The sequence below is a fragment of the Muscardinus avellanarius genome (genome assembly GCF_963383645.1).
Source record: "Muscardinus avellanarius genome assembly, chromosome: 18".
Lineage (NCBI taxonomy): Eukaryota > Metazoa > Chordata > Mammalia > Rodentia > Gliridae > Muscardinus > Muscardinus avellanarius.
Genome location: NC_137804.1, coordinates 35606205 through 35627356, shown reverse-complemented (window position 1 = coordinate 35627356; position 21152 = coordinate 35606205). Strand labels below are relative to the sequence as shown.

At 42.6% G+C, this 21152-nt stretch overlaps 1 protein-coding gene across 2 annotated transcripts in view; it reads right to left on the bottom strand.

Annotated features, from left to right (window-relative positions):
• PTPRG (protein tyrosine phosphatase receptor type G) overlaps window positions 1–21152 on the bottom strand; it is a gene marked incomplete at both ends in the record, with an annotated part of 780672 nt that overhangs the window by 576720 nt on the left and 182800 nt on the right. For both annotated transcript variants that reach the window (XM_080714880.1, XM_080714881.1), the window contains one exon: window positions 8783–8887. In XM_080714880.1, coding sequence (XP_080571006.1) covers window positions 8783–8887 — 105 coding nt within the window. The remainder of the gene's footprint in view (window positions 1–8782; window positions 8888–21152) is intronic.

Sequence of the window (21152 nt, the reverse complement as noted above, 5' to 3'; positions counted from 1 at the left end):
ACATGAGAATCAGTAGTTGGTCTTTTTCTTATATGCCTGAAGTGTCTGCGTGCCAATCATGTCAAGCCTGTCATCAGAATTACTAAATGGGCGTTCCTAAGTCTGGTTATTTAGTCAACAAAGTCATTCATCTTCTTTTCAATGGCACTGCAATTGCAATGAGCACTTTACAGGAATAGAATTTTTTTCCCCAATAGTGGGACTTGAACCCAGGAGCACTCTTCCTTTACCTCTAGAATAAATTATTTTTTATTTTGAAACAGAGTATAACTAAGTAGCTGAGGTTAGTGTGAACCTGTGATCCTCCTGTCTTAGCCTTCCAAGTACTGGGATAACACTATACCAGGCTGGAATCTCTCTTTTTTGGTAACCAGTGACAGGTTTGGTTTTAGAGCATTTTATGAAGACTCAGAAGATTTGAGCATCAGTGCCATATTTTATTTCTTCTACAAGCCTAAAAGCAGAAATACCAATAAACTGCAGTGTATAATATAAGATAGAGCCAAAGTCAGAAGATAGCCAGTTAAGTTACGTGGGTGGGCTTCTTTAAATTTCTTTGTGGTACTGCGGAATGAACCCAGGGGCATTCTACCTGTGCTACACCTCCAACCTTATTCCATTTTTTTTATTTTGAAACAGGGTATTACTAAGTGTGGAAGGCCTCAGTAACTTGTAGAAGGCCTCACTACATTGCTGAGGCCTCCTCTCTCAGCCTCCCAAATGCTGGGATTACGATCGTACACCACCACGCCTGGCTGTACCCTTTGTAATTTTTCACATCACAGATTTGACTGTAGGGCTTAAAACATAAAAGTTTTTCCATTATTTCCAATATGGTGATAAAACCTCACACAAAAAAGAATGTATTTTGCCATATTACAGTGCCAACTGTACTGCTATTCAGGAAAAGAAAAAAAGGGTTTAAACTGGCCCACTTTTTATAAAATTTTACTAGGTACAAACATAGCCTAAGAGAAAACTAGCAGGGTTTGGCAGGCAGAAAGGGCAACAGGAGACAACAGAGTCAAAGTCTAACAGACTCTCCCAGTGAATCCACAAGCCACTCCAATCGGTCCTTGGTGAAAAAGGACAGTAGCAAGTAATAACAGGGGTATGAGAGACCAACTCATATATAAAGTGTGCCTTTTGTAGGTTAGAAGACCTGCAGCCTAGAGGCAATTAGGACCATGCAAGCCTGACTCTATTTTCGGGGTTGCCTTTGGTCAGCCACCCTTTTTCTTGGAGATTTTAAATTAATCATACCTCCCCCCACCTGTCCACCCCTCTCCCCAAGAAGTCAGTCTCAAATACAAGAATGTTATCCTCTCCAACTTATGACCAGAAGAAAAGATATTTGACTATGATCCATCACAGTTGAGAAATATATACTTCTCTATAACTCTCTGTATGCCTAATATAGGCTCACTAAATTTATAGATTAATGAATATAAGGATTTATGTTACGTCAAAGTAAATATTGACCTTAATTTCTGCCTGGGTCAATATTTACTGCTTTGCTCAATAAATCTTGATGTTCATTTTCAAACTAAGTCAATACCAGTTCATTAATTTCTACATGGTTCATATCAGTATCTTATAAATTTGAATTGCCAGTGAAAACATTTCACCTAAAAAATTTAGATACAGCCAATTAAAGAGGCTCGTGATTTTCCTCGGGCTTCCCTTTCGGGGTTGTGTTGTGGTTGCGGCTGTGTGTTTTCACCTTTCTCTCCCCTTAATCCCTCAAACTATTACAAAGAAAACTGCCTGGACTTGACACAATTCAGCCGTCTATTCTAAAATGAAAGCATCAATATTTTGCGGGGTGTGGTAGCCTGTTAATTCCAGCCACTCAGTAGACTGAGACATCAGAGATTTAAGGTCAGCCTGGGCAATTTAGAAAGACCCTGTCTCAAAATAAAAAGATGTATCTCGCCAGGCATGGTGGCGTAGGCTTGTAATCCCAGTATTTGGGAGGCCGAGGTAGGAGGATCCAGGTTTGAGGCCAGCCTCAGCGACTTAGTGAGGCCCTCTGCAACTTAATGAGACCCTGTTTCAAAAGAAAGATTGAATTGCCAGTACCACAAAACAATTAAAATTCAAAAAAGAACTGAGGTGGGTGTGAGGGTAACGATTTGGTATCAAGGAAGTTGGAACTCCAAAGAAATCACTCATGAAGAATCACTTGTCTGGAATGGCAATCATGAAGAACACAAACAGTAAGTGGTGTTATATGTCCCTGACTTTTATGCTAATAGTTGTGAATTTAGAAATGAAGTCCTGAAGTAATGATAGAAAGGTGCCCCCAAGACAGGCGTGGGGCACGCTGGGGAGCCCCGTGCTTGGTGCTGAGTCAGGAGGGTGCCGTTCACGGCCAGCCTCAGCCGCTCTGTGAGGCCCCGTTTCAAAATAAAGAATGAAAATAGGGCTGGGGATGTAGCTCAGAGGTAGAATACCCCTGGGTCCAACCCCCAGCACATGCACGCGTGTATACACACACACACACACACACACACACACACACACACACACACACACTTCAGTGGTAATGTGCCCCTGGATTCAATCCCCAGTGCCAAAATATAATGTAAAACATACACACACACACACATATACACCTAGGACATGATATGCCGGGGTTCAATCTCAAGTACTAAAATAAAAAAGTAAATAATACATCATGCGTGGTGACGCACACTTGTAATCCCAGCGCTTGGGAGGCTGAGACAGGAGGATCACACAGGTTTAAAGCCAGCCTCAGCTGAGTGAGGCTCTCAGCAACTTAGTGAGACCCTGTTTCCAAATAAAGTATGAAATAGTTCTGGGAGTATAGCCCAGAGGTAGAAAAGCCCTGGGTTCCATCCCCAGTACCACAAAAAAAAAAAAAAAAAAAAAAAATAAGCCGGGCGTGGTGGCGCACGCTTGTAATCCCCGCGCTTGGGAGCAGGAGACAGGAGGATTGTGCTGGTTCGAAGCCAGCCGCACTGGCTTAAGAGACTTTGTTTCCAAATAAAAATATAAAAATAGGTCTAGGAGTGTAGCCCTGAGGTAGAAGGGCTTCCAGGAACCCCAGTACCACCAAAAAAAAAAAAAAAAGTAAATAATAAACTCCAAATACTGCAGCTGTCATTTACCCACATTTCAAAAGCCCCATCAGTCACAAGTGAAATCACTGTCACCCCAAAACAGCACTGAATGCTTTCTTTTTCCTAACAGGCTTGTTACCAATGGAGGTATTCATGTCCTCTTATATATCAGTATCCATTAACTTCACAAACACTCATGAATTCATTTCCAGAGAGAAGATGACAAGAAACTAGAAGAATAGAAAGGATTCGCGTTTGGTGGGTAAAAGATGAAAAAAAAAAAAAGTTGAGTAATAGATTTATTTAAAAAAAAAAAAAAAGCCCAAGCATGGCCAAGTATCAAAACCTGCTCTCGTTATTTTACACATATGGCAAAGTGTTTTTATCCTTTCTACACAAGCCCTTGATTGTTGTGTGACCATATGTGTGTTTTTTCACCCGCTCTATCCCTGTACCCACAGATCATGTACAAAGGAAAAAGAATACCTGTGGGAAGGCAGTTTGTTCTACAACTGGTAACCTACCTTGCGGCTGTCCTCTCCCAAAACTCTTATGAATAGGGATATACAAAGATTAATTACACACAAAGGTTTTATTCAAAGAACACACAGTTAAAAGAACATAAGAAATATGTACAAACAAATTCTGCCTCGGAACTACACCCCCATTCCTTTTGACTTTTTGTTTTGAAATAAGATCTCGCTAAGTTTGCAGAGGGTCTTGCTAAATCAGGGTGACTGGCCTCTAACCTGCAATTCTCCTGTCTCCACCTCCCAGTACTTAGATTATAGACATATACCACCCTGCCTGGCCCTTTTTTTTTTTTTTTTGCAGGTCTGGGGATGGAACCCAGGGGCATTTGACCTCTGAGCTACACCCCCTATCCAATTTTTTATTCTTTATTTTGAAACCGGGTCTCACTGAGTTGTGGAGGGCCTCACTAAGTAGCTGAGGCTGTCCGCGAACCACGATCCTCCGGTCTGAGCATGCGCCACCCCACCCAGCCCTATCCATTTTTAAAGGCAGGGATCTGCCAACATCATCTCCGGCTGCTTTTATTAGAGCATGACACCTGGCATACAATATGCAGTTAAGAAGTGCAGTGAACAAATAAATACTTCTCACTTTCAAACTGTAATCAGATTAATAAGAATGTGTAGAGAAAGTGGGAATTAACTGTAAAAGATCAAAGAGGAGACCAGGCCCCCGAGAGAGAAACTGGTCCAGGCTGAGCACGGAGGCGGAGGCGCTCTCCTAGCTACAGTGGGTCCAAGGCCAATTCCTCTCCGGCGTCCTGGTTCCAGCAGATCAGAGGGTGCCTATTGGGAAGAGCACATCTCTGAGGAAAGGACTCCCTGAAGAGACCTTGTAGGAGGCATTAGGAGAGGAGCAAATTAGACGACAATATTAACATTAAACCTGCTGGGTTCTACGTGCCTTTCAATCTTCTAAGAACAAAAGCAGATGTCAGCAGTCATGCGTATTTCGATTTACCCTCTACACACACTCTTAAAAACAGGTATGGAAATGTAATTTTAAGGAATTTAATTATATCTTATGTTCTTGGAGGGGAGCTCATTACTTACAGGTTTCCAACAGAGAAAGCTTTTGTCAATCACCCACTACTCTTATCTAAAGTTCACGGCAGGAGCCCCACACTTATGGTGAGCGCGTAAGCAAAGACACTTCTTGCTATCTTAATTTTGCTCGACCCATTTTGTCCCAGTGCAGGCATGGTGCACAGGCCTGCCATCCCAGCACTTGGAAGGCTGGGGTAGAAGGATCCACAAGTTCAAGGGAAGCCTCAGCAAGTAGTGAGACTCTCAACCTGGTGAGACCCTGTTTCAAAGTAAAAGCTAAAATAGGGCTGGGGGTGTGGCTTGGAAGTAGACTGCCCCTCGGTTCAATACCCAGCAGACACACAAAAAATAGAATCAAATCAAATCACGCCTCTACACACCCTAGTGCATGTCTGTGTAAAACAAAATATTTTTTAGGTTTTATTTGATTGAACTCAAGGGCCTTCTGCCTCAAAGCCAGACTCCCAGCCCTAATTTTACTCCCCAGACAGAATCTTGCTAAGTTGCTCAGACTGGCCTCGAAACTGTGATCCTCCTTTCTCAGCCTCCCAAGTACTGGGCCTTAGGTGTGTGCTACAATACCCAGCAGTGTGGTTTTATTATATTTATGACTGTGTAGTTGGGTGGCATAGAATTAAGAGCCTGATGGGCAATACATCCCCTGCTTCACAGCAGAAGCCAAAAATTATACCAACTGCTTGCACATAGTTCCTCTAATCCTCAGAGTCACCCTAAGAACTGCACCTGTTTATCTTCACTTGACAGTTCATCAAGTCGTCCACCCGAGGGCAGTTAGAAAGGGCGTTGGCCAAGGAAGAAGACCTCTCTCAATGGCACTGTTCAGCCTTCCCCTAGCCCAATGCCAGAGCTTTTGCAAGTAATTTTGATCCTCACATGTTTTAATTTTAGATTCCTCTAACACTGCGAGATTTCCTATTTGTCTTGATTTGTAAAAAGTCTTTATACACAGAAAGAACATGAAGTAAAGACTACTAAATGCAGAAAAAAATTGGGGGAGGACAACAACCTGTTTTTCTCCCAGTATTTGAGAGGGAGGAGGGTAAACAGGTAGCTTTGAAAAATACCCCAGATTTCCACTTGGACTGGTTCCAGATTTGTTTCTCATTTCTCTTTCCTGCAACTGTGACCTGCCCAACATGTGTTACTTTTCATATAGTAATTGCAGAGGTTCTAAGCAAACTCCAAAATTCATGAGTTGTCAACACCTCAAATAACACAGAAAAATACCTACATCACAGCTGGGTAAATTCAACAGAAGAGAAATTGTTTTAATATCCCCAGTCAGATACTCAAACGCTTATATTTTTTCTGGTGTAATTCTGCATGAAATACATTTAAAAGGTCATTCTCTTTTCTTCCTCTCTATGTTGGCATAAGGAAAAGAAACCTAAAGATATAAATCAATCTTGATATTACCTTGCTATTGCTAACAGTTAACAAGAGCTCCTGTTACACTTCATACCTTTTATGGACGATGCTTCCATGTTAAACTCATATATTCTGACACCTTTGTATAAAAAGAGTAAAGAACCAGAGAGGTAACCCATTCTCGACTGCAAACAGAACAGGTTTCTCAATCAATAGTCCTAAAGTTGTTGGTGTTCGCAAAGGAATTGTTTGATAAGCCTATAAAACCCAAGTATTTTAACATTTCATATATAAAGAGGGTGTCTTTATTATCTAAAGTAATGAAAGAAAAATGAACTTAGCTAGTCCTAAAATGGAAAGTGAAGAGTTACACTAATATAAATGAACAACAGTCATAATGATATCCTATAAACAAGCCATCCATGCTCAAAGCCACATCACCTCTCCAGTACGGAGTGAGATACCACTGGAATAAAGAAGCAAACATACGTTACCAAACGTCACCCCACACACATGCCATCAGGCGCGGGACGCAGGCATCCACAACACCCAAACCTGCTGGTCTCCCCTGTCCATCCCGAAATGCCGCCCACTTCGCTTATCTTCCCTCCTGCCAAGTCCTTTCCAAAAACCAGATCACCAGAATCAAACTCAGTGCCACCTAGAAGGCTGGTCAGGGATGCTGCAGCTCAGGGTACATGCAGAGAATGAAAGATGTCTTCCCAATCACTGAATACTTCTACATCAGGTCAGACTAAGAACTGCTCAAAATCCCTAGCTACAGTAATGTGAGCAGTAGTTGGTAAACCTTTTCCTTTAAGAGACAAATGGGAGTCTCTTGGCATTCTAAGTCAAAAGATCTCTATCCAAAATACTAAGCTCTGCACAGACACCCTACTTTTGCACGATCTGTAAAGGAAGGAGACTTTTGCATATTGCTAAATGGTAAAGGAGAAAAGTATTTCCTAATACATGAAAACTATATAAAACTCAATTCCAGTGTCCTAAAGGTTTAGGAGAATATAGCCCATCTGACCAGTAATACTTATGGCTGCTTTTATGCTACAATGGCTCAGTTGAGTGGCTAAAATAGAGACCACAGGGTCTGAAAATGTTGATGTTTCCTACCTGGATCTTTGCAGAAACACTGTGCCAGCCCCTAACCCTCTACAATTAGTCACTCATTCCACTGACACAGACAGCAGCTAAATCCATACACAATGGGCTCCATGAGTTCCAACAGAAACACCCAACAGAGGACAGGCCATCAAGCATCAGTCCGTCCCCAAGCAGGCACCGCTGGCATCCATTCTTAACCGAGTAATGGGAGAAGTTTTAAGCCTTTCATTTCTTTACTGCCATTTGCGATTGGAGATGCTGATGGGATGTAACTTCCAATTTCCTGGCTAACAGCATTATTATTCTAAATTGATGAACTGTAAATAGCAGGCCACTTTATGCCTCTTCCTGACTGATATCAGAGGCACAGAGTACAAAATAATAAATTTTCTTTGGGTTTCTTGGCAAGAAGCAATATACACGTAATTTTGGCCTTCATCTCCCAATTTCCTTCATTTATCAGAAATGGTAACAAAAAGGGCATAATTAGATAATTCTAATCAGAAAGCACTGAGTGTGATGGAGGACTTCAGAATCACTATCTATTAGCAGCAAAACAAAACAGATAGGCCATTATCCCAGGAGGAGCAGGAGATTTATCAATAGACAAAACGATGCAAAAAGCCAATAGATAAGGTATAATTAAAGATCAGACCTATAAATTTCACACTGACATAAATTTAACAGGATTTGCAGGTGGAAATTTAGAATTTAAAACCAGAGCATGTCTATGAAAAGAATATCTTTTGGTTCTATATGCAACAACATTGCATAATGCATAGATTTATGACTAAAACTAATATTCCAAGCCTCCAAATCCTTCTGTAGAGGAATTTGAATTTCTCAGTGTCAAAGTTATTTCCAACGAGGTCTATCTTCTTCAAGTGTTCCTCCGTAATTAGCCACAATCCACTATGTTTTTTTGAGCTTCAAACCTTTTAGAAATAACAATCCACCTGTCATAGTTTGGGTGGTTGTGGGAAGCATGTTCCAGAAAGGCCTCTACATTGTTGTAGGTCTCCATTTTCTTGCCCTTGAAATGTTAAAAAAAATTATTTCCAATGTAATGTTCAACATAGTTGTAACGATGCTCTCTTACTTCACTGGCTCAAGGCTAAATGCAAAAATAAAAATTTAGAGAACTGCAGTGTACAGAAGTACCATAAATTTCACAAACAAGATCTGACTTGAAACTAAAATTGTCTTTCTCCGATTAGAACATAAAATATCCAAGGCCTGGTCATATTCAGCAGCCATTTGAGCAACTCGAGACAAGTGTTTTATTTTTTGATCTCTGAAAGCCTGGGGGGGAGGGGGGGAGGATGGTCTGTGTCTCAGAAAGTTACCAGTTTGGTACAATAACTATTAACAAGGCAAAGGAAAATTCATAAATAAATGCAAATTCAGAGGGAAAGCAAAGCAGGTGGGAAAGATCCATTAAGGTACTTAACAGACTAGAGGGGGGGAAAACAAGCTGGCATATTTCAACTTTTCATGAACTACAAAAAGTCTGGATAGGACTCAGGTATGACAGTGATTAAAAGTATATTTTCCAGTTTAATGGGATGTTAACTGGCCTACGATCCCAACCAGAAAAGCTCAACTTACCAGAGTAAGCCCAGTATGGGTCGCCCGAAGCCTTCCGCCTGCGGATCTGCACAGAGCTGCTCTGTTTGCTGTCCTGCAGGGCCCCGACGTAGCCTTCAGTCAACGCTGCAAGAAAAGGAGACCACAGTGAGACAAAGTCCTCACCCGGCTGCACACACCGGCCCTCCTTGTTGTACAGAAAATGACGACTACAGAAAAATCCAGAGATTATCCTGACTACTATTCAAATTACAAATAGCTTTCAATGAGCCTTAGTACCAAGGAGCGCACTAAGTACTTTGTTTCTTTGTTTATTCATTTATTTATTTATTTATTTATTGAGCGGGTCTGGGGATGAAGCCCAGGGGCATTTGACATCCAAGTTACACCCCCTGCCCTGTTTTTTATTCTTTATTTTGAAACAAGGTCTCACTGAGTTGCAGGGGGCCTCACTAAGTAGCTGAGGCTGGATTTGAACCTGCGTGATCCTCCTGTCTCAACCTCGCAAGCGCTGGGATTACAAGCGTGCGCCACCATGCCCGGTTCAAAATAAACTTTTAAAAAGGTCTGGGGTATGTAGCTCAGTGGCAGAGCAGCCTAGTTTCAATCCACAGTACCACAAAAATGAAAGAGTAGGTGGAGAAGTGAAGTAACTTTTGCTTGCCCAAAGTCCTCTGACAAGCTGGTAGGACTGAAACCTGTGTTTTGGGTTCTCCCTACATGAATAAGCCTGCATTCTCAGTGTAAAGGCCCCCAGGCCTATTTGATCATCATAGTGCTAGGACTCATTCTGTTTTACAAATGATGAGTTAAGGCTCACAGATCCCCATGGTCCCAGGACACACATAAGCATAAGGCAGATCAAGTTACAGAACTTAAGCATCACAGAGCCAAAGCCAGGGCCTCTGCTCCTCAAAGGCAGCACAATGTGACCCCTGGGGAGCTCCGGAAGTTAGCACCCAGGCTTCCACACCATCAGGTCACCTGTGTACTGAGGACAGAAAACAAAGTCCTCCAAGGTCAACAAAACTCAGAAAAGAAATACTGCTTCGTGATGTATTTTTGAAAACAAAATGATTCCAATCTGCCAAGTAAAAGACAAAAACACGCGACACCATTATGGAGAGCTCCCAGCTGTCTGCTCCAGTCTTCAAAGCCCTTCTCCCACCCTCTTCATAAATGCAAATTTCTCTTGTCACAAGCCCACACCTGAAGGCACAGAAGAGTGAGAAGATAAACCCCACAGGTGCCCAGAATCCAAATGAAACAGAATTACACACCAACAATACACACCGCCTGATTATACCAATATTCAAATGCACCCAAACAAAATCAAGTGCTTAAAAAATGATTAAAAGAATTGTATATTTATGATGAAGTTGTCAGCAGGAAAATGCCACACATCCCCTATTCCAAATTAATAGCATCATGAAGTTATTGGCTTCAATGAGAAAGTGACAATCATGAGGAAAAATTAAAGTACTTCAGGCTTACAGTTCAAATGCAAAGACTACCTTTAACACAAGTGATGCTTAAACAAGACTATTCTGTAGAGATGAGCCCTATGCTATTCAGCTTTTCTTAATGTGATCAAGATACCGAACAAGAACAGTTCAGAGGGGGAACGTTCATGTTGCCTCATAATTTCAGAGGACTCGATCCATGTTGGCCAGCTCCAAGACAAAACATCATGGTGATAGGGTATGAAAATCTACTCAGCCATGACAGCCAGGAAGCAAAAAGAGATGGGGGAAGTCCTCAAGACCATACCCCTAGTGATATACTTCCTCAGACCATGACCCAACTCCCTACAATTACCACCAGTAAATGCATTCAAATAGCCAACAAATAAAGTAATCCACTAATGAAACCAGGCCCCACATGATGCAATCCCTGCCTGAAAGCACCACCTCTGAACCCTGCCACAGTGGCGACCAAGCCTTCCACACCTGAGCTCTTGGGGACCATACAGATCCAGAGGACAGCCTAACCTTGAGAGGAGCATGGGATCTAGTGAGTGCCAAACACACTTTATAATGTCAACCTGTCACCAGCTCTATCTGCTCATTCATCCTGTTGATTCATCAGAGTCAAAATCTAAGTTGCTGTGCATTTGTAGAGTACAATAAAAGTTTAGGTACCATTCACCCAATCCATTCTACAAGTTTGTGATAAGTAAAATAAAAAATTAAATGCGAGTAAAATAAAAATAATGTGCGTACGGCGGAGTGTGAAAAACACGAGAGAGGTCCGGTACACATGGCATGTAAAGTTTTAATGGCACGGCTCTCCCGGGGATCAGGGCGAGGCACCGTGGGGCCCGCGCGCCTGTCCGAAGCTTGAGGACGCGGGCTCTCCTTTTCAAGGTATGCATCTCGCGAGAGGAGGGTTTACTCGCGGGAACGCCCAATTCTCGCGGGGGTTTCAGCCCCTCCCTTGCCCTGCAGAGGTCATGTGACACAAAGTCACATGAGTGCAGGACCCAACTTAACAGTTTGCAGATGAGATACTCAAGAGACCAGGAAGCTGATTATTTCAAGATTCTGGAGGTTAATTCTCCATCTCCTAATTTATTTACTCCCTCCACAAAAGCAAACCAAATAATTGGTAGGCTTATTTATTTTCTATGTATATGAGAAACTTTTTCATTTATGTATTTAATAGGCTACAAATAATGAATGCTAAATAATCCTTTGTTTTTGTGTCAAGACACAATGCTTTTTTAGGGGGGATAGAGAGGAAACTGAACCTGGGGCACTGCACCACTGAGATACCAATCAGGCCCTTTTAATTTTTATTTAGAGACAGGGCCTCACCAAGTCATTTAGAGACAGGGCCTCACCAAGCACTGGGATTACAGGTGTGTGTCATCACACACTGATACAATGCTTTATAAATGCTAAAAACTATTAAGTAATATTTTATAGGTGGCATAAATTTGAACTGAGCACCTATCCTGGGCAAAACAGGCCACACGAATGAGTTTTAAGCACTACAGCTAAACTGTGGTTGGGTGCTGAATTCCCTGTAGCAAATTTACTGATCAGGTAGCACACAACTAACTGGTTAAGGGTCACCACCTGACTGGCTGATTGACTGAGCTGTGGCCAGTTAAGCTCTTTTCTAAGATGCACCTTCATTTTTGCATAATTTCTATACAGTCACCTTGGTTGAAATTTCCAGAACCTGCTTAATTTGCAAATCATTTTTTTTGCTCATAAACTTTTCTGAATTTCATTGGTCCAAGCGATTTTTTAAAGTAGTGGGAATTTACTGCAGTTTCTATTTTTGCAACTTTCATACCCCTTTCTACCTAATTCAGTACCATGTGTAGGAGAACCACCTGCCATCACTTCCAAAATAGTCAATCATATATACCATCTTCTGGCTCCAGTGATAGGTTCTGGCATGGAGACTATCAGCCCAAGGTAACATTTTGGGGAGGTGGGGGGTGCTGGGGATTAAAGCCAGAGGCATTCTACCTCCCAGCTATACCCCCAGGCCTTTTTATTTTGAAATAGGGTCTTCTTAAGTTGCTGAAGTTCTCCCCATATTGCTGAGTCCAGCCTCAAACCTTCTAAGTCAGCCTCCCAAGTATAGAATTAGAGATGTTCATCACCACAGCTGGCAAGTCAGAAATTCTTCTGTTTGAAGGTATTTGAGCACCACCACCCCCACAGCCTCAAGAGGGAGGCTAAGGACTCAGTTAGAGATGAACGAAGGAACGCAAAAATATAGATAAATAAAATAAAAAGAACCAAGCCAGAGGAAGCAGCCTAAAGATTAGTTCTGTTGGCAACATTTAGCCCTGGACAAAGCCAATTTGAAGCCAGCCCTACCTGTGATTTTATAGGTACATGAACCAATAACCTGTGAAAGCTGCTTTCTCTGTCTCCTTCATGCAAAAGATGCTCCACTGTCGCTGCCTGGTGCCTCATAAACACTCACTGCAACTTCTGAGCATCAGTCTCCCCAACCATGAAGGACCATTGCTGGAAAAGAGGCCTATTGTCAACCCCGGCAGCTTTGGAGAAAAAACAAAACCAACTGTGCCCTAGACCTCACTAGAAAATCCAGGTTTTATTGGTCTGGGTGGGGTAGTTATAGGTAGGGTAAGAAGGAAAGGAGGGAAGGGAGGGAGGGAGGGGGAGGGGAGGGAATGGAATGGAATCTTCCAGGTGATTTTCTTAATGTATTGCCCATGCTAGCTGAGAACATTTGTACATTGCACCTTGCAGCAGGTAACTCTATTCTGAGGCCAAGGGTAAGAAGAGAACCACCAAAGTTCCCAACTAAGTGGGAACCAGGTCCCATTTATCTCTGCCATTCTGACTCCCTTCAGTCTATAACTCCACAGCCGATATCTTCACACAAATGAAGGGCTGGCCAAACAGAAAGAAAATGGCTGGCTACAGAAGTAACAAGAGTGCAGTACCAATTTCAAAGTCCACACAAACCAATTGGGAACTGAGCAAGAACAGAGTTCTCACTGGAGAGCTTGTGTAGAAAGTCTGCAGAAAGGGAAGGGTGGAAGGAAGGGTGGAAGGAAGGGTGGAAGGAAGGAAGGAAGGAAGGAAGGAAGGAAGGAAGGAAGGAAGGAAGGAAGGAAGGAAGTTTGCTTGGAGGATATTAACACCTACCTATGCTCAGATCAAAAGATAGAACACAGATTCAAATCCCCACCTCTAGTCCCCCTTTTTCTCCTGGAAAGAGGGAACTTTTAATGTCCCAGAAGCTCTGAGTTCAGTGAATGGCTCATGGGGACACAGGCCCCTAGAAGGTCTCTGCCTGGAGCAGTATCAGGGCTGCTTTCTTTTCCTGCTGGGAAAGCAGAGTGGGCAAGCCCAGTGCTGTCTCCAGTAAGCTCTGGCAACTTCAAGCTCTGGCTAAGGCCATCAGCCTGAGGGCCTCTCCTCCCAACTCCCCAAGTCCAGCAAACTATCCATGAAAGAGCAAATCCACAAAGCCCAGTCAAGCTCAAGAAATGAGAGGTTACCACCAAAGCCCTCCCTTGACGTCGCACATCATGGATCAGTACCCCACAGATCAGACACCTTCACCACCGAGGACACGTGTCCTATGAGGAGGACCAGGGACCTGAGTCACGCAGCAGAAAGGCCAGTCAAAAGACACATCTCTTGGAACAAAATGAGAGGCGTGGTAGTGCTGAACGCAGCCCAGCTAACCACAGCAATTGAGGGAGGGCTAGGCCATGCCAGGGAGATGGGTTACTTCCTCACCACCGTTCCATTTCAATGTGTACACTGCAGGCAGATGAACAGGAGAACCTGCTTATGAAGGGCAGAGATCCAAGGAAAGACGGAGCATGTGTACTCTTAGGCTACTGCCAAGCCAGGATCCGCAGCAGCGCTCCAAGCATGGTATGTATTCATACCATGGGAGGCTGAGACAGGAGGATCACACAGACTTGAAGCCAGCCTCGCTGGCTTAAGAGACCCTGTGTCCAAATAAAACATATAAAAATAGGTCTGGGAGTGTAGCCCAGAGGTAGGAGGGTTCCATCCTCAGTAACACCAAGAAAAAAAATAAAAGAAGAAGAAAAGAAAACATGGTATGTATTCATAGACAGGGAGCAAAAAAAAGAATGAATGAATGATGAGTAGATGAATGAATGCTAGTATGCATAAATGAATGTACACATGAGTGAATGTATGGATGAATGGCCAGTGAATGAATGCATGCATGTGAGAATGAATGAATGAATGCATGCATGACAGAAGGGCAGATGGCATCTGTGTTCTGGCAGGTGGTTGCTGTATTGTCCATCGGCGTGCATGTGTGTGTGTTTACATTAGCCTTGACCACACACCCTCTCCTCCCTCACTACCTCTCCTTTGAGCTCCTGTGCATCTCTTGAGGCATCTGAAGCAGGACAGGAATGAGCCTGAGTCCTACAAGGCATGAGGAAGGGAGCAGGTGGCCAAGGACTTTTATCACTTGGCACCAGGCTTTTTTTTTTCCAACAGATAAACTACTCACTAAGGGTGACTATGTTGAGTTAGCCCTTTCATCACATCTGTCAGTTATGTGTGATTCTTATTCCACCCCCGCCCTAAAAAAACATAATTGTTTATGTACTTGCAGTAATTAAGAGAAAACAAAATGTTTAAGTTCTCCTCTCTTAATGCAGTACAATCAATAAGAAGGTGCTTTTATTTAAAAAAAATTAACTATTACTTGAATAGCAGTCAAAAAATGTATATAGAGTATGTGAGGCAACTTAATATTTTATTAGCAAGAAGCAGGGATTTGCAAATAGAAACAGTTCTGTGGTTCCCAAGTAAAGCTTCAGAGTCAGCACACCAAATTCAATCGATTCTAATACTCTTTGTACTCTTCCGAGCTCAAATAGCCAACCAGTAGCGGCATGGCAATGATATGGTATGGCTATGAATCATGCTATTGATTTTCAATATCTTCTGTGCAGAAAATTAAATTATGCAAATGCATGCCTTTACGGATCCTTACCTTAATGCAAAAGTGCATACCTGCTTATGTCAGCAACTTAATTACATAATTAAAATGCGGCATGCTTATGAAAATATGTAGCTTTACTCTTCAGATCAGACAATATAAGTATAAATCTGCCTATGGTTATGGTGTGAATAATGAGGGGGGAAAGATGGCGTTGTGCAAACGTGTCCTACCAAGTTCTGCAGCACCAAGCCCCATGGTTTATGGGGCTGAAGTCATTCGTAATGGAAAGTACTTAGGAGGCTGAGACAGGAGGACTGCCAGGTCAAGGCCAGCCTCAGCAATGTAGGGAGAGTCTCAGTAACCTAAGGAGACTGTTTCAAATAAAAAATAAAATATGGCTGGTGGTGTAGCCTGGAGGTAGAATGCCCTGGGTTCAATGCCCAGTAAACTCTCCCACCCCAGCAATGACAATAAAAAGAAGAGGAAGAGATACACAGGTGTATACTATCTCTCAAAAGTCAACATTAGTACGATCTTAACCAACCCACTCAGCCCAGATGAGTGACAAACGTGAGCACCAGAAGGTCAAATTTTCATTTTCCATGGTCCATGCAGACAGTGGAGTAAGGAAAGGGCCTTAGTGAAGAGGAGCCGGTATTCCCTCCCACCTCCAGGAGGATTTTTGTGTCTCCCTTCTGACAAGTTGACAAGTTGCAAGTAGAGATTTTTTTTTTGGGGGGGGTGGTACTGGGGTTCCTGGATGCCCTTCTCCTCCGGGCTACACTCCCAGACCTATTTTATATGTTTTTTCATTTGGAAACAGGGTCTCTTAAGCCAGCGCGGCTGGCTTCAAACCTCTGCGATCCTCCTGTCTCCGCCTCCCAAGCTTGGGGATTACAGGCCTGCGTCACCACGCCCCAGCTGAAAGTAGAGATTTTAAAATCAGTTGCCTTAACTAGTAAGGGCGGCTTACGCCTCACCCAGCAAGAGAACCCCGAAGTCAACTTGATTACCAGGCAGCCCGCATGAGTGGCAAGTATTTTCATAAGCTCCATCTCCGCTCAGGACTTCTACCCAGCCCACCTCATTTCCAGCCCAGAGGGAAAAAGAAAAGCGTTTCCAGACCCAAAGGCACAAATATAGGATATACCTACAAAAATATCCTCAGATCTTCATACTACTGAAGATATCAACGGAACTGTTTCCTGTGTGCATTATTTAATTTCCCAGAGCTATTAAACATAGTTTATAAGAATAAATGTTTTTATTCCGGGAATATAAAAGCAGATGTGTAACCCATCTGCCTGAACTCTATCTTTAGGATGCTGTAATCAGTACTTGTGACTGGGGAAGAAAGGTGAGATTTAAAGCTGTGTAACTCGCCGGGCGTGGTGGCGCACGCTTGTAATCCCCGCGCTTGGGAGGTGGAGACAGGAGGATCGCGCTGGTTCGAAGCCAGCCACGCTGGCTAAAGAGACCCTGTTTCCAAATAAAAATATAAAATAGGTCTGGGAGTGTACCCCGGAGAAGGGTTTCCAGGAACTCCAAGACTACCAATAAATAAATAATAAAGCTGAAGCTGTGTAACTCCCCTGAGCTAATTTACAGACGGCCATTTCCTTCAAGAGCCCCACTCCTCTTGGTACACTACACCTAAGTAATGCTCTAGACAAATATGTCTCTTCTTATGGTTTACTACCAGAAAGAAGCAAGGATCACTGAGCCCACATGCCATATGAGTAAAGCCATGACAGCCACGCACAGTGGCTCACGCCTGGGATCCCAGTACTTTGGAGGCTGAGATAGGAGAATCAAAGGTTCAAGGCCAGCCTCAGCAACTTAGCGAGACCCTGTTTTAAAATAAAAAATAAGCTGGGCGTGGTGGTACACACCTGTAGTCCCAGCATTCGGGAGATTGAGACCTGAGGATCATGGTTCGTGGACAGCCTCAGCTCCTTAGTGGGGACCTTAGCAACTCAGTGAGACTCTGTTTCAAAAAATAAAAACTAAAAAAATAGGGCTCGGGATGTAGCTCGAAGGTAGAATGCCCCTAGAATGTCCCTGGGTTTCACCCCGAGTACTGCAAAAACACAAAAAAAGGAAAGGAAGGAAGGGAGGGAGGGAAAGGAAGGAAGGAAGGAGAAAGAAAGAAAAAAGAAGGAAGAAAGAAAGAAAGAAAGAAAGAAAGAAAGAAAGAAAGAAGAGAGAGAGAGAGAGAGAAGAATAGAAAATAGAGCAGGGGGTGTAGCTAAGAAGTTGAATGCCCCTGGAGTTCCATCCCCAGACTTGTTAAAAATGAAATAAAATAAAAATAAAATAAAAAATAAAACAGGGCTGAGAGTGTAGTAGAGACAGAACACAGAAGGAAGGAAGGAAGGAAGGAAGGAAGGAAGGAAGGAAGGAAGGAAGGAAGGACTACAACAAACAAAGTAAAGATCCCTGAAGGATGGAGAATTCCGCAGCAAGTGCAATTTTCACAAAATTTAAAAGAGCATTTAGGAACATTAAATCCCACACAATACTCTGAAATGACTATATCTTTATCTTTTTTTATGCCTGCAATAGGCAAAAGTATCAAATTATAGTTAAAAGTAATTAAGTATTCCCACCAGCCTTTCATTTCCTTTGTGCCTGTATTTCAATTAATTGTAGTGAAATATATTTGATGCGTGTCCCCAAAAAGCAGAATCAAGAAGTGTGTTCCTCAGCACCTACTGTATCACCAACGGCCCCTCCTGGTGTCTGTGATAGGAAGCTGACCTCACACACAATAGATGGCATCACAGTAGATTGCCTATTTTATCATATTCAAATATACCTCTTGTCCCAACTCCAGGAAAACACCTTTTCATCCTCTAAAGTGATAAAGAGGCCTAATATAGAGCCACAATTTTGTAACTGGAATAAATTATTAAAACTCAAAGGCAACCCAAGAGAAAAAGGATCACACAGCAATGTTGTATCCTGAGCGGTAAAAGAAACCCAAAGAAGACCTGGAAAGGGGAATGGCCAGGAAAAGAAAAAACCAAAGTTCTCTTCATTATTCTCCTTGAAAATAATACCCACCCAAAGGCACAATACAATTTCTTAAGAAAAAAAAAAAAAGGACTAAAAAGGAAAAAACAAAAATCGGAGCTACCCCTCTGCTGTTAACTCTGTCTTGCTTTAAAAAATCCAGTAACAGCCGGGTGTGGTGGCGCACAATTGTAATCCCAGCGCTTGGGAGGCAGAGACAGGAGGATCACGCTAGTTCGAAGCCAGCCGCGCTGGCTTAAGAGATCCCTGTTTCCAAATAAAATATAAAATAGGTCTGGGAGTGTAGCCCGGAGGCAGAAGGGTTCCATCCCCAGTACCACCAAAAAAAAAAAAAAAAAAAAAAAAAAAAAAAACTTCCAGTAGCTGGGCATGGTGGCACATGCTTATAATCCCAGCATCCTGGAGGCTGATACAGGAGGATATCCATTTTCGGCCACTAGTGAGGCCCTTTACAACTCAGTGAGCCTCTGTTTCAAAATAAAGAATAAAATATAGGCCTGGGGGTATAGCTTGAAGGTAGAATGCCCCTGGGTTCCATCCCAGTACTAAAATAAATAAATAAAATGAAAACTCCAGAAATATAAAAATTAAAAAAAAAACACTTTCCAACAGGTCTGAAGAAAGGTACATTTGGAAAACAGATATATAATGAGGTGTATCTGAAAATCACTATGATTCACTCTTTTCTGCAGACATCCACTTGAAAGAAAAATTGGGCTCAAACACTTAATAGCAAGGCACGGTGGCACAGGCCTGTAATCCTAGTACTTGAGAGGTTGAGACAGAGGATTGCAGGTTCGAGGGCAGCCTCAGTAACCTGGTAAGAACTTGATTCAGACTAAAGAAGAATAAAACAGGGCAGGGTAGAGTAGAAAAATTCAGAGGCAAAAAAACCCTTGGTTCAATCATTAGTACCAAAAAAAAAAAAAAGAGCTTTATAATATAAGATAGAAAAAAAAACAACCAATTCTTCCATTCCATTTTGGTTTTGGTTTTTTGTGGTACTGGAGATTGAATCCAGGGGATCCTACCTCTAAGCTACACCCCCATCCTCATTTGCCTTTTTATTTTTTAAAAACAGTCTCACTAAATTGCAGAAGGCCTCACTAAGTAGCTGAGGCTGGATGAGACCCTGTCATCTTCCTGTCTCAGACTCCCAAATACCAGGATTACAAGCATGGCTCACCACGCCGAGCTTCCATTCCATTTTAATACTGTTCACAAAAATCAATTTTCTTCATTCTATAATAGGAGAATGGGGGATTCACTGTGGGTAGTGTTGCAGAAATATCTAAGGCTACAGACTTATACTTCTGGTTTTAGGACTGTGGGGTCTCCTTGACTCCTTAATTATCCACAAAATGGCAAACACAGCCCAGAAAAGACACACTGGTGACCACCATGCCAAACACAGTCCCGCGTTTTGTATTGCCCACTGCCTGTGTGTGTGTGTGTGTGTGTGTGTGTGTGTGTGTGTGCGCGCGCGCGCGTGTGTGTGTGTGCGCGTGTGCGCGTTTGTGTACACCCATTTAGTCAGATGTCAACAAGGAAAACCCAGGGTAGAACTCCAGCATCTATGTTTCTATTTTTCTATTTCTCTGTGGCCCTGAGAATTGAGCCCTGGGCCTCCCACAGACCAGCCAAGTCTCTACCAGCGAGCTACATCCCCAGCCTGTTTTATTTTTTATTTCAAAACAGGGTCTGGCTAAGTCGCTGAGGCCGGCATTGAACCTGTAATCCTTCTGTCTTAGCCTCTCAAATACTGAGATTACAGACATATGCCACCACATCCAGTTCATCATTTATATTTCTTAAATAGTCTAGAGTGGAGTTTGCCTTCATAGTCTAGCACAAAACATTACTAAATAACATAAGTTATTTAGTAAGTTTATTACGCCCTATTAGCAGACACTATTAAAAGGATGATCAAGCTGGGAGTGGTAGCACACACCTATATTCCCATTACTTGGAAAGCTGAGATAGGAGGATGGCAGGTTCAACCCCAGCCTCAGCAACTTAGCCAGACTCTCAGACCATGTTTCCAAATACAAAATAAAACATGACCGGAGGTATATCCCAGAGGCAGAATGCCCCTGCAGCATAAGGGGGAAACTGGGATCAATATACTGTTTCCTGTAATTTTTCCAATAATATTATAGTTTAGGTATAATTATGCAGGAAAGATATGCCACTTGCCCAAGAACACATACCCCTGAGCCAAATATTATACTTAAGCTTACACATTTAACACTATACTGAAACTATCCCCACCTCCAAGCCTGCCAAATTCCTGGGATAAACCCAAGGCCTCACACATGCCACACAAGCTCTACCACTGAGTTATATATATCTTCAACCCTGAAACTACTCCCCACAAAAATAATTTTTTTATATATCTTAAAAAGTCTTCAAGGCCAGGCTCTGTGGTGCATTCCTGTAACCCCAGAAACTGGGAGGCTGAGGAAAGAGGCTCATGGGTTCAAGACTAGCATCGGCCAGACTCTCAGCAAGTTAGCAACACCTTATTTCAAAAAAAAAAAAAAAAATTTTTTTTTTTTATTTTTGTTGTTATTTTGCGGGCCTGGAGATGGAACCCAGGGGCATTCAACCTCTGAGCTACACCCCTGCCCTATTTTTTATTCTTTTTATTTTGAAACCGGGTCTGACTGAGTTGCAGAGGGCCTCACTAAGTAGCTGAGGCTGTCCGCGAACCGCGATCCTCAGGTCTCAGCCTCCCGAATGCTGGGATTACAAGCGTGCGCCACCACGTCCAGCCTTATTTCAAAATTTTAAAAAGTGCTGGAATGTATACTGAGGAAAAAGGAGTCTCCTGGGTTTAAGCCCCAATACCAAAAAGAAAAAAGAAAGAAAGAAAAAAAAGAAAGTATTTGAATTAACAGCTACACTACTCAGTCAA